This window comes from Hemitrygon akajei, chromosome 4 (assembly GCF_048418815.1).
Source record: "Hemitrygon akajei chromosome 4, sHemAka1.3, whole genome shotgun sequence".
NCBI classification, from domain to species: domain Eukaryota; kingdom Metazoa; phylum Chordata; class Chondrichthyes; order Myliobatiformes; family Dasyatidae; genus Hemitrygon; species Hemitrygon akajei.
Window position 1 is genome coordinate 27,108,970 of NC_133127.1, and position 13,577 is coordinate 27,122,546.

Sequence of the window (13,577 nt, forward strand, 5' to 3'; positions counted from 1 at the left end):
AAACCAATCAACTTCTCAACTCTTTACTTCTCCTGGTTGCACTTATCAGCTGCCATCTTGTAATTCTTCCTTCCCTCCTACCACCTTCTTGCCCTGACTTCTCATCTTTTTTTCTCAGTCCTAATGAAAAGTCTCAACCCGAAACATCAACTGTTTACTCTTTTCCATAGATGTTGCCTGGCCTGCTGAGTTGCTCCAGCATTTTGTATGTGTTGCTTAGATTTCTAGCGTCTACACATTTTCTCATGAGATGTGTACTGTAGCATTTTTCTAAGGATTTAACAACAGCATCCAAGTCTAAGGTCGCTACCAGCTTCATGGATGAGCGCATCAAGTTCTATATGTGGGAACGTCATCCTGAGCAGTTTTTCTTTCAAGAGAATGCATGCTGTTTTCAGTTGAAAATATAATCATTCTTTCATCAGTGTTCCTTCAAAATCTTGAAACTCCTTATTATCCAATACCACTGGAGGAGGAATTTCATTTTATGGATTGAAACGTTTCAATAGGGTGGCTGATCATCATCTTGTCGTACAGTTAGAGATGAAATATAAATGCAATAAATACATAAATACATTGAAAAATCTTGTTGTACTAATCCTATATTTTCTTTTTTTAAAGGGCTATCAAGAGAAAAACAAGTTTATAGCAGCACAAGGTAAGTAAATATTCAGATGTAAATACGGTCTTTTCCAGTTAATTGGGACACAATCGGACCAGTACATTTTGACCCAGTTAGACGGTGCCCCAATTAGCTAGGGTTTCATGGAAATAGTTAAAGTATAAAAAGGACAAATTACTGTTTAACTGAGTAAAAATGTGTATATATAAATGAAATATAGAACAATACCAGTTGTTCAATGAAGAGTGCAGGTGGGCATGCTGATAACAACACCAGGCATAGCTCAATATGAGGTGTCACCCTGTTGAAGCCACAATACAGGAATACTTGCATGCCAAACACCCTAAGCAGCAAGTAATAGAGCTAAGTGTTCCCACGGCCAATGAATCAGGTCTAAGCTCTGTAGTACTGCCAAATCCAGCCATGAATGGCGGTGGACAAACAAACGACTCACTGGAGGAGGAGGCTCCAAAAATATCCCCATCTTCAATGATAGAGGAGCCCAGAAAACCTGTGCAAAATGAGACATTTGCAACAATCTTCAGTCAGAAGTGCCAAGTACATTGTGGAATGAGCTTCCTGTAGAAGTAGTAGAGGCCAGTTCAGTTGTGTCATTTAAGGTAAAATTGGATAGTTATATGGACAGGAAAGGAGTGGAGGGTTATGGGCTGAGTGCGGGTAGGTGGGACTAGGTGAGATTAAGAGTTCGGCACGGACTAGGAGGGCCGGAATGGCCTGTTTCCGTGCTGTGATTGTTATATGGTTACATGATCCAGCTCAGCCTGCTCCCGAAGTCCCCAGCATCCCAGATGTCAGTATGCAGCCAATCTGATTTACTCCATGTGAGATCAAGAAATGGCTGAAAACATTGGATACTGCAAAGTTTATGGGTCCAGACAAAATCCCGGCAAAGGTCTTGAGCTCGAGAACTTGCCACCCCACTAGCCAAGCTATTCCAGTACAGCTACGACACCAGCATCTGCCCGGCAATGTGGACAATTGCCCAGGTATGTCTTGTACACAAGAAACAAGACTAGTCTAACCTAGCTAATTACTGCCTAATCTCAATCATCAGCAAGGGGTCATCAAAAGTGCTATCATGCAACACCCACTCGGCAATAACCTGCTTACGGATAGCTAGTTTGGGTTCCTTTAAGGCTCCTGACTCAGCTCCTGACCTCATCACCTCCCTGGTTCTAACATGGACCAAAGAGCTAAATACCAGCGGTGAGGTGAGAGTGATAGCCCTTGACATCAGGGCAGCATATGATCGAGTATGGCATCAAGGTGCCCTAACTAAAATGGAGTCAATGGGAATGAGGAGGAAAACCCTCCACTGGTTGGAATCATACGTGACACAAAGGAAAATGGTTATTGTGTTGGAGGTCAATTATCTCATCCACAGTGAAGTGTCCTAGGACCAACTATCTTCAGCTGCTTCAAAATAACCTTCTTTCCATCATATGGTCAGAAGTGGGGATGTTTGCAGATGAGTGCAGTATGTTCTGCACCTTTCGTGACTCCTCAGATAGTGAAGCAGTTCATACCCAAATGCAGCAGGACCTGGACAATATCCAGTCTTGCGGTGACAAGTGGCAAGTAACATTTGAACCACGCAAGTGCCAGGCAATGACCATCTCCAGCAAGAGAGGCTCTAACTATCGTCCCTTACCATTCAGTGGCATCAACATCCTGGAGGGGTGTAGCTATATAAACACCGTTAGCTACCAGAGTAGGTCAAAGGCTAGGAATCCTGCAGTGTGTAACCCACCTCCTGACTTCCCAAAGCTTGTCCACCATTTACAAGCCTCAGGTTAGGAGTATAATGGAATACTTGCCTCTTGCCTAGATGAAGTGCAGCTCCATCAGCACTCAGAAGCTCGACACCATCCAGTATAAGACAGCCAACTGGATTGGTACCCCTTCCACAAGCATCCAATCCCTCCACCATCGACGGATGTTTGCAGCAGTGTGTACTATCAACAAGATGCACTGCAACAACACACCAAAGTTCTTCAGGCCACACCTTCAGACCTACAACCACTACCATTAGAAGGACGAGAACAGCAAATACTTGGGAACACCACCACTTGCAAATCCCCCTCCAAGTCGCTCATCATCCTGACTTGGAAACATATCGCTGTTCCTTCATTGACACTGGGTCAAAATCATGGAATTCCCACCCAAACAACACTGTGGGTGTACCTGCACCTCAGGGACTGCAGTGATTCAATAAGGCAGTTCATCACTACCATCTCAAGGTAGTGAGGATGGGCGATAAATGCTGGCTTAGCTGGCAATGCCCACATCCCATAAATGAATAAGTTTAAAAACAACAATACTTCTACAGTACAATTAAACTGTATAATTCCTCATAGTTATTGATAGAGGAATTGATTTGATTGACTGTAAATGAATGAAATAATCACAGACACCTAGTGCAGATAATGGACTGTGCTCGTACAGTGCTTTGGACGATTGCATTCCCCTAATCTTAATTTTCATTGTGATATTGTCTTTTGCTTTCTTTGTTGATCAAAAGGAAGAATCCTACCAAACAGGTAATTTGTGTTTTTATAAGTTAATTTTCTCTTCTTCTGATAATCTTTCAGGGCCGAAAGAAGAAACTGTGAATGATTTCTGGAGGATGATATGGGAGCAAAATACTGCAACAATTGTCATGGTCACAAATCTAAAAGAGCGGAAAGAGGTGATTTGTTAGCTTATGTGGCAAAATGGCATACTTTACCAGAAAGATATGAACATATTTCCATATTCATGATATTTGAAGGAAGAACTGAAAGGTTAAATTATTGTAACCATTTTCTTCAGACACAAAATATTTTAAAATGCTGATGTAGGTAAGGCACCTACATCCATTTTCTGAGGCAAGTAAGTATATCGCTGTTCTATTCAGCATATATTCTTGCAGTACTTCAATTTGGAGATTCAATTAACAAGCATTTTCAATAATTTTAAGAACTAACTTTAACAATAGAGCTTAAATCTCAGCAGCTGTCAAATAAAGAGAGGGAGAAAGGGAAAAGTCAGTTAAAAATCAAAATGTTACTGTACTGTTCTTCAAAAGTTCAAAAGAAATTTATTCTCAAATTATGTACATGTCACCATATATACTGCTCTGAGATTCGCTTTCTTGTGGGAATTCACAGTCCACACAAAGAAATGCAATAGAATCAGTGAAAATCTACATAAAACAAATATGGATAAACTACTGGTGTGCAAAAAAAAGACAAACTGCAAATACAAAAAAAGTAATACATAAATAAATACTGAGAACATGAGTTCTCATTCTTTGTACAATTTTAAAAAATCAAGGGTAGAAAAAAATTCAGTTTAGATACAATGATTTACCAAAAATATCTGTGGAGGGTATGACAAATCAACATCTGAAAGAATATTTGATCAAGAAAGCAATTTGGAATGCCCTGAACCCATTGTCAATTCTCCTTTTGAACTTCTCTTAAAATTGTATTTCAGACATTAGTACAGGAATGTTTTAATTCTGATTGATTATTTTACTCTCTCCTCACTTGATAACTACTATAAAGTAAGCTCTCTTATCAAAGTTAGCTTTGAGAGTTGACTGGTACAACCAATGGACTCACTTTCCAGGACTCTTCATCCCATGTTCTCAATATTTATTGCTTATTTATTTATTATTAGTTATTGAGTATGGCTGCAAGAAAATGAATCTTGGAGTTGTCTATGGTGACTTGTATGTAATTCAATATTAAATTTGCTTTGAACTTTAACCGTGCATATCCTCTGTCCACCTAGCATAGTTAATTGCAGTCTCCTGACCCTGGCCTTAATCGCAAATACTTCCCTCACTTGCAGCTTTTTTAGCAGTGGTTGAAATTGTTCCGTAGCTGTTGCTCTGAGAATAAACCACCCAAGTACTGTAAACGCTATGATTTGTGTTGCAGTGCAAATGTGCGCAGTACTGGCCAGACCAGGGTTGTTGGACATACGGGAACATTCGAGTTTCTGTAGAAGACATGATGGTGTTAGTGGATTACACCATTCGCAAGTTCTGTATTCAGCAAGTAAGTATTTCATAGTTTTTAAGTTTGGTTGTGCAGTATGAATATTTGAAAATAAAGTTCATTTATTTTAATATTTTACTTCATTTTTGACTTGATGTGAAAATGTGTTTCAAGTTAGCATTATATAACATGAAATCAATATTCATGAAAATCTGGTTAGAAGAAAGCTAGATTAATTCCAGCTAACCATTCACAGTATCCTTAATTGGCTATTCCTTCAACTCATGGAATCAAAAATTGTTATAAAGAATCTAGTTCTTGGAAGAGTTATTCAGTTTGCCCTATTCCCCTGTCCTTAACCTGTTCCGTATCGTTATATTTGGGGAACAGAATCTCAGTGGGAACTCAACCTGCATCTTCCAAGCGGAAGTCGGGGGGGGGGGGGGGGGTGGGGTGGTTTGTGGGGTGGGGGGAAGGATGAGCACCCCACCAGGATGGACCTAAGAATGTCAACCTTTGTGAATGGACTGTGTGACGGACCATCAAATACAAGCGAGAATTACTCCTGATGAGACGCAGGAGGAGCCCAACCCAGACTCTCCCCACAGTGCCCAGAATCTCCAAGAACCAGAAACTCCCACTCCAGCCAGAGTAGCAGAACACCAGTGGGTTAAATGGCCTCCAGCAACCTATCGGAGGGAGTGACTGTAGTTGAGGAGGACATAGTCCATATCATTGAGCAGTGCTAGAGACATTTGTGTGAGGACATGATGTGAGCCTATAGAGGTGGGGTTTACGGGTTTTGCTGATTGTTCGGTGTGCAGTGCCTATACGAAGTATTCAACTCCCCCCTTCCCCTTGTAAGTTTTCATGTTTTATTGTTTTACAGCATTGAATCACTGGATTTAATTTGCCTTTTTTTAAAACACTGATCAACAGAAAAAGACTTTTTCTAGTTAAAGTGAAAACAAATTTCTACAAATTGGTCTAAATTTATTCAATTACTTAACCCAAAATATTGATTACATAATTACTCAACCCCTTCAAGTAACTATTTAGTTAATGCACCTTTGGCAGCAAGAACATCCTTGAGTCTGTGTGGATAGGTCTCCATCTGTTTTGCAGATCTGAACACGGCAGATTTTTCCCACTTTTTACAAAACAACATGAGTGAACAACCCTTTTCAAGTCCAACCAAAATTCTCCATTGGATTGAGATCTGTGCTTTGACTTGCCCACTCCAGGACATTAACTTTGTTGTTTTTAGGCCATTTCTGTGTGGTTTTGGCTTTATGCTTGGGGTCATTGTCTTGCTGGAAAACAAATCTTCTCACAAATCGCAGTTCTCATGCAGACTGCTTCAGGTTTTCAGTTTTGGTTTCACCAGACCATAGAACTTTCATCTAGCATAAGCCCCCAAATCCTCAAGACCTTCTACAGGGCCACCATTGAGAGCATCCTGACTGGCTACACCACCGCTCTGGTATGGGAACTGCACCAACCTTGACCACTCAGAGAGTGGTATGGACAGCCCAGTGCATCTGTGGATGCGAACTTCCCTTCACTGAGGACATTTACAGCAGCAGGTGTGTACGATCACTGGGGACACCAGGCATCCCAACCATAAACTGTTTCAGCTGCTTCCATCTGGCAAATGGTACCACAGCATTAAAATCAGGACCACAGGCTGTAGGACAGCTTCTTTCTACAAGCCATTAGACTTATAAATTCACATGTTTATATATATATATATATATATCATGACGCAAAGATTTTTGCTCCTTCACTTTGTGGGACAGATGTAAAATTTAATTAAAATCAGAGTTAATTTCCCTGTCTCCCACATGCCTTTTAGCAAACTCTAGCCGAGATTGCTTGCAATTTTTTTCAACAGTGGCATTCTCTTCGTCACTCTCCCATAAAGCTGCGACTGGTGAAGCACCTGGGCAATAGTTGTATGCACAGTCTCTCCTATCTCAGCCACTGAGGCTTGTAACACATCCAGAGTTGTCCTAGGTCTCTTGGTGGCCTCACTCAGTTTTTGAGGAAGTCCTGCTCTAGACAGATTTACAGTTGTGTCATATTCTTTCCATTTCTTAATAACTGACTTAACTATACTCCAAGGGATATTCAGTTAACTTGGAAATTTATTTGTATCCATCTCCTGACTTGTGCTTTCAATAACCTTTTTGTGGAGTTGCTTAGAGTGTTCTTTTGTCCTCATGGTGTAGTTTTTGCCAGGATACTGACTCACCAGCAGTTGGACCCACATACAGGTGTATTTTTACTGCAATCAATTACTACTATCACCTGGACTGCACACAGGTGATACGACTTATAAAACTATTTGGTTGTACCAGTGATAATTTGCTGTGTCATGTTAAAGGGGGTGAATATTTATGCAATCAAATATTTTGTATTTTATATTTGTAATTAATTTAGATCACTTTGTAGAGATCTGTTTTCACTTTAATAAGTCTTTTTCTGTTGATCTGTATCAAGAAAAGCCAAATTAAATCAACTGTGATTGGATGTTGTAAAACAAAAAAACATGAAAACTTCCGGGGGGGTGGGGGGGAGTGAATACTTTTTTTTATAGGCACTGTACTCTCTCCTTGGCCATTACGGGTGAAAAGAGCCATCAGAACCATCACAGAGGCTGCTGAGCAAACCTCCAGATGGTTGTGGATCAAAAGGTATGATCTGGGACCATTGTTGCTAGGACACAAGCCAGTTATGTTAAAAGACCGACACACCCAATGATCCCGGGTTACATCTCTGATAATGTGTCCCACCGCATCCTGGGATATATCTCAGCAGCTGCATCATTGACAATGTCTTCTACATGCCTGATGTAGTAACATGAAGACATCCATTCAGAGGACAAATCAGGCCTTCACTGATAATTTTTTTTGAAAATGTTGATTATTTAGCAAAGCTGAAGCAGACATTAAGAATATAAGATATAGGTCCAGAAGTAGGCCATTTGACCCATTGAGCCTGCTCTGCCATTCAATCATGGGCTGATCTAATTCTTCTAGTCATTCCCATCCCCTGCGTTCTCCCCATACCCTTTGATGCCTTGGCTAATCAAGAACCTATCTGGGGCCTCACCACCATTCAGGGTTACAAGTGCTACACATGCCCTTACACTTCCTCCCTCACCACCATTCAGGGCCCCAGACAGTCCTTCCAGGTGTGGCGACACTTCACCTGTGAGTTGGCTGGTGTGGTATACTGTGTCCGGTGCTCCCGGTGTGGCCTTTTGTATATTGGTGAGACCCGACGCAGACTCGGAGACCGTTTTGCTGAACACCTACGCTCGGTCTGCCAGAGAAAGCAGGATCTCCCAGTGGCCACACATTTTAATTCCACGTCCCATTCTGATATGTCTATCCATGGCCTCCTCTACTGTCAAAATGAGTCTACTGTCAACACCTTATATACTGGCTGGGTAGCCTCCAACCTGATGCCATGAACATTGACTTCTCTAACTTCCGTTAATGTCCCTCCTCCCCTTCTTACCCCATCCCTGACATATTTAGTTGTTTGTTTTTTTTCTCTCTCTCTGCCCATTGCTCTGCCTGTTCTCCATCTCCCTCTGGTGCTTCCTCCCCTCCCCCTTTCTTTCCCCCAAGGCCTCCCATCCCATGATCCTTTCCCTTCTCCAGCTCTGTATCACTTTCGCCAATCACCTTTCCAGCTCTTAGCTTCGTCCCACCCCCTCCGGTCTTCTCCTATCATTTCGCATTTCCCCCTCCCCCCAATACTTTCAAATCTCTTACTATCTTTCCTTTCACTTAGTCCTGATGAAGGGTCTCGGCCCGAAACGTCGACAGTGCTTCTCCTTATAGATGCTGCCTGGCCTGCTGTGTTCCACCAGCATTTTGTGTGTGTTGTTTGAATTTCCAGCATCTGCAGATTTCCTCTGGTTTATTATCACCAGCACGTGATGTGCAGTTCAATGCAATACATAATAGAGAAGAAAAAAGTGAAATAAAATAATAATAAATAAGTAAACCAAATACAGTATGCATATATTGAATAGATTAAAAATTATGCAAAAAACCAGAAACACTATGTATTAAAAAATGTGAGGTAGTGTCCAAGGGTTCAATGTCCCTCTAGGAATTGGATGGCAGAGGGGAAGAAGCTGTTCCTGAATCGCTGAGTGTGTGCCTTCAGGCTCCTGTACCTCCTACCAGATGGTAACAGTGACAAAAGGGCGTGCCCTGGGTGCTGGAGGTCCTTACTTTCTGAGACACTGCTCCTTGAAGATGTCCTGGGTACTTTGTAGGCTAGTACCCAAGATGGAGCTAACTAAATTTACAACCCTCTGCAGCTCCTTTCGGTCCTATGCTGTAGCCTCCCCATACCAGACAGTGATGCAGCCATTCAGAATGCTCTCCACGGTACATCTATAGAAGTTTTTGAGTATATTTGTTGACATACCAAATCTCTTCAAACTCCTAATGAAGTATCGTCACTGTCTTGCCTTCTTTATAACTGCGTTAATATGTTGGGGCCAAGTTAGGTCCTCAGAGATCTTGACACCCAGCAACTTGAAATTGCTCACTCTTTCCACTTCTGATCCCTCTGTGAGGACTGGTATGTGTTCCTTCATTTTACCCTTCCAGAACTCCACAGTCAGCTGTTTCATCTTACTGACGTTGAGTGTCAGGTTGCTGTACTTTGAGCACTTTTTATGTAATGCCCATCATTGTTGTGGTGAAGGTTGTTTGGTAGAGTTGCCTAAGTGACTTTGTATTTTACTAATTCACTTTTCCTTTTAACTCTGCAGGTAGGAGATGTGATGAATAAGAAACCTCAGAGGCTGGTTACTCAATTCCACTTTACCAGTTGGCCTGATTTTGGAGTACCGTTCACTCCAATTGGCATGCTGAAATTTCTGAAGAAAGTGAAAACTTGCAATCCATCCTTTGCAGGTGCAATTGTTGTGCACTGCAGGTCAGTATATCCTCAATACATTATTTAGTATAATTTTAATGGTGAAAACAGAATGAAGGTGAGGGAGCAGTTACTCTTGTAAGAATTGTTTGCATGAAATAGAACTGAAATGAAAGGAAAACAGTGTATAAAAGTACATATATTTAAGATTATGATGTTATAACTTTGCATGTCTAGTTTCAGCTGCATTACTGGAATTAATGAAAGTGTTTCAGTTACAGAGAAGGTGCAGTGCAGGTAAACAGTAAGGCTCAAAGTCATAACGAGGCAGATTGTGAGATCAGGAGTCCATCTTACTGTACTAAGGTACCATTCAATTGTCTCATAGCAGTGGGATTGAAGCTGTCCTTGCACCTGGTGTGTTTTTCCTGCATATTTTGACAAATAGTAGGAGAGGGAAGAATGAATGTCCAGGGTAGATGGAGTCTTTGATTATACTGGCTGCTTTACTAAGGTGGTGAGAAATGTGTAAGGGAGGTTTTCTAAACAGATTGAATTTGAGAATTTTACAACATTTTTTGATTTCAAGTGAACAAAGTACATAGCAGAAGATGTCACAACAATTTTTTATAGATGTTACAATATGTAAATAACGTGCACTTCTTACAAATTAGATACCTGTAATATTGTCTAGGCAGATGAAAGGTCCTGATGATGGGTCTCAGCCCAAAAGTTTGGTTCTTTATTCCTCTCCATGGATGCTGCCTAACCTGCTGAGTTCCTCAAGTATTTTGTTTGTGTTACTCTGGACTTCCAGCATCTACAGAATATGTTAATGAATTGCAGAATCTCTTGTGTTTACCTATAATGTATGGAGCACAGAAATAGGCCTTTTCAGTACACCATCTCCCTGCAGACTATCAAACACCCATTTACCTTAATCCCATTTTATACTTCCCACATTACCATCCATTCCCCTTTCTCCCCTCTGCCAGCAATTTGTACTGACAGGCTAACCTGCCAACCTGCATGTCCTTGGCGTGTCGGAGGAAGCTCAAGCATAGTCATAGTCACAGTGCAGAGGTTGGGACTGAACCCAAGTGACTGGAGCTATGGGCGGCGCCACCGCTTGCTGCCCATGCAGAATGAGTAACTCTGAGCAGTTAGCCACACTTTTTATGTTTTATTTTTATAAAGATATATACCATTAGTACAAGGAAGCAGAAATAATCCACACCTGATTTTTGTTATGTTTCTAACAAATATACTAAACATCTTCATTCATAACAGGATATAAAATTGTCAGTGGGTCAGACAGCATCTACTGAAAGCAAAACAGAGTTAACATTTCTGGATGATGACTTTTATCAGAACTGGAAAATAGATAATATTAAGTCACAGAGAGAGGAAAGATGGAGAGACAAAGACTATGTCTAGATAGGGTGGTGACTAAGCTATCTCATATGACACACATGTTGGTGGTATCCAACAGTGAGTGATAAATGCTTATTAACCACAACTAACTTCTCTGGGTGGGTGTAAGTAGGGAGATGAGTAAGAACAACAAAGAATAAAAAAATGCTACAACTGAGAAGCAGAGCGCAGCAGTTTCAGGTGATCAGAATTTCTGGAAATATAGTCATAGGGCACCACAGAACAGAAGCAGTCTGTCTAGTCCATGCTGATCTGATCATCTTCCTAGTCCCATCAACCTGCACCCAGACAGTAGCCCTTTCATTTATTTAGTTTCCCAAACTTTTCTTAAATGTTACAATTGAACCTGCATCTACTTCTTCCACATGGCAATTTGTTCCCTACTAGCATCCTCAGAGTAAATAAGTTTCCTCTCTAATTCTTCTTGAATATATCACCTTTCACCCTAAACCTATTATTTCTAGTTCTAATCTCACTCATCCTGATTGGAAAAAATCTCCAAATGTTCATCTCATCTTGTACCCCTAATAATTTTGTATACTTCTATAAGATCTCCCTTCATATACCTGTGCTCCGGGGAATAAAGTCCTAACTTATTCATCCTTTCCCCGTAATCCAGATCCTCAAGTCCCAGCATATCTGTGTAAATTTTCTCTGCACTCTTTCAAGCTTACTGATATCTTTCCTACAGGTAAGTGACCAGAACTCTGCTCAATACTCCAAATTCAGCCTCACCAGCATCATATACAATTTCAGCATAACATCCCAATCCCTGTACTCAGTGTCCTGATTTATGAAAGCCAATGTGCTAAAAGTTCTTCTGATGACCCTATCTACCTGTGATGCCACTTTCAGGGAATTGTGTATCTGTATTGCCAGATCCCTTTGTTCTACCGCACATCTCAGAGCCTGAGCATTCCCTGTATAAATCTACCCTGGTATTTCCTCCCAAAATGCAATACCACACACTCATCTGTAATTACATTCCGTCTGCCATTTTTCAGCCCTTTTTCCCAACTGGTCATGATCATGCTGGACACTTTAATATCCTTTCTCGCTGTTCACTATGTGACCAATTTGGTATCATCAGCAAATTTGCTGATCTAGTTTACCACATTTTCATCTAATTCAGTAATATACGTTATAGAAAACAATGGACCAAGCACCAATCCCTGGAGCACACCACTAGTTGCAGGAAGTCAGGTAGCATCTATGGAGAGAAGTTACTCAGTTGTAGAAAGCTACTAGTCGATAACTTCTCATCAGAGCTAACCAGTTCTAATTCAAACACTGGTTAACTGAAACTGTTGAATTTAATATTGAATCTTGGGCATCTGTAACATGCTTAGATGGAAGACAGTGCAGTTTCTTGAAGTTTTTTGACAATGGTGCATGAAGCCAAAGACGATTCTGAGTTAGCCGAAAAATTGAAAGTGAAATCCCCTGGAACCTCAGAACCCCCTTGCAGGCTAAGCAGAGGTGTTCTGTGAAGCGGTCCCCCATTGCATGTTTGATTTCTTCAATAGAGACCACACAGTGTGTGGTTGGTGGTGATGGCAATACACTGGTTTGGAAGAAGTGTAAATGAATTACTGCTTCAAATGGAGGTTAGCTGGATGTCAAAGCTACTAGAATGTGTGATTTGTGCTTGAGCTTAATTTAGAATGCTGCTTGTACTATGAGACCGAATATAAAGTCGATTGACTAGAATGATACCATGTAGTGGATAAATTATGATTGCAGATTATCTTATCCTTAAATGATTTTAAGGAAATGTATTGATCTGGTTATGGTGTTTCAAATGATTACATCAGACAAAAATAAAGAAACACTTCTTTGCTGGGGAGTCTTGATTTGGGGGCATGTTGTGATGGAAATGAGACAGATTCTTTGGGTCTCAAAGGCAAGGGCTCTGGACACAGTTTTAATAATAAAGAGTTTATTTACAAGGGGAGAAGAGCTTGGGAACAACACAAGCGGCTATAATATTTGCACAAACGCACTTAGAATAGACGAGCATGGGAAAAGTTGGGTTGGCAGTACAATACACAGGAAAACAGTGTGGGGACAGAGTACATGTACACATACAAGCAAGGGAAAAGTAACTATGATACCCGCCATCCTTGACTATGGGCAGGCACAGCTCTCTGCTATAGGGACAACAATAAATGCTTCCACAACCCTATTTAATGCACAGCTCACCTTGTGTCTCCAGCGCTGTTCTGCAGTCTTCAGACTGGAGTGAAGCAGGGTGGTCCCTTGAGGATGGCAAAAAAAGGGAGCGAGCCAAGCAAATGTAGCACCCTTTATAGGTCAGGGGGCTGGAGGGTCCAGCCCAGGTGATTCACCAGGAGGCCAATGGCTTGGTGCTAGACGGGTTAATCCAATCAAGTGGCCAATGGTTAAGTGTGCATTGATTAGTTGGGAGGGGTGTAATGTTAACTGGCATGTGGTGTGCCTTCCGACCAGATGAGGGCAGTGCTGTCATGTGACAGGCGCGGCTCTCTGGATACAGGGCAGAATCTTAAAATTAAAACTAAGGACTTCAGAAGGAAAATCAGGATTCACTTTTTCACAAAGTGTAGTGCAAATTTAGAAAGTTTTTT

At 41.2% G+C, this 13,577-nt stretch overlaps 2 protein-coding genes across 6 annotated transcripts in view; both read left to right on the forward strand.

Moving 5' to 3' along the window:
* Positions 1 to 13,577, forward strand: part of ptpra (protein tyrosine phosphatase receptor type A) — a 220,457-nt gene that overhangs the window by 155,543 nt on the left and 51,337 nt on the right. For all 5 annotated transcript variants that reach the window (XM_073042171.1, XM_073042169.1, XM_073042168.1 and 2 more), the window contains 4 exons: positions 622 to 658; positions 3,235 to 3,332; positions 4,570 to 4,689; positions 9,431 to 9,597. In XM_073042171.1, coding sequence (XP_072898272.1) covers positions 622 to 658; positions 3,235 to 3,332; positions 4,570 to 4,689; positions 9,431 to 9,597 — 422 coding nt within the window. The remainder of the gene's footprint in view (positions 1 to 621; positions 659 to 3,234; positions 3,333 to 4,569; positions 4,690 to 9,430; positions 9,598 to 13,577) is intronic.
* The window catches only part of gnrh2 (gonadotropin-releasing hormone 2), a 252,149-nt gene that overhangs the window by 136,829 nt on the left and 101,743 nt on the right, over positions 1 to 13,577 (forward strand). The window lies entirely within an intron of this gene.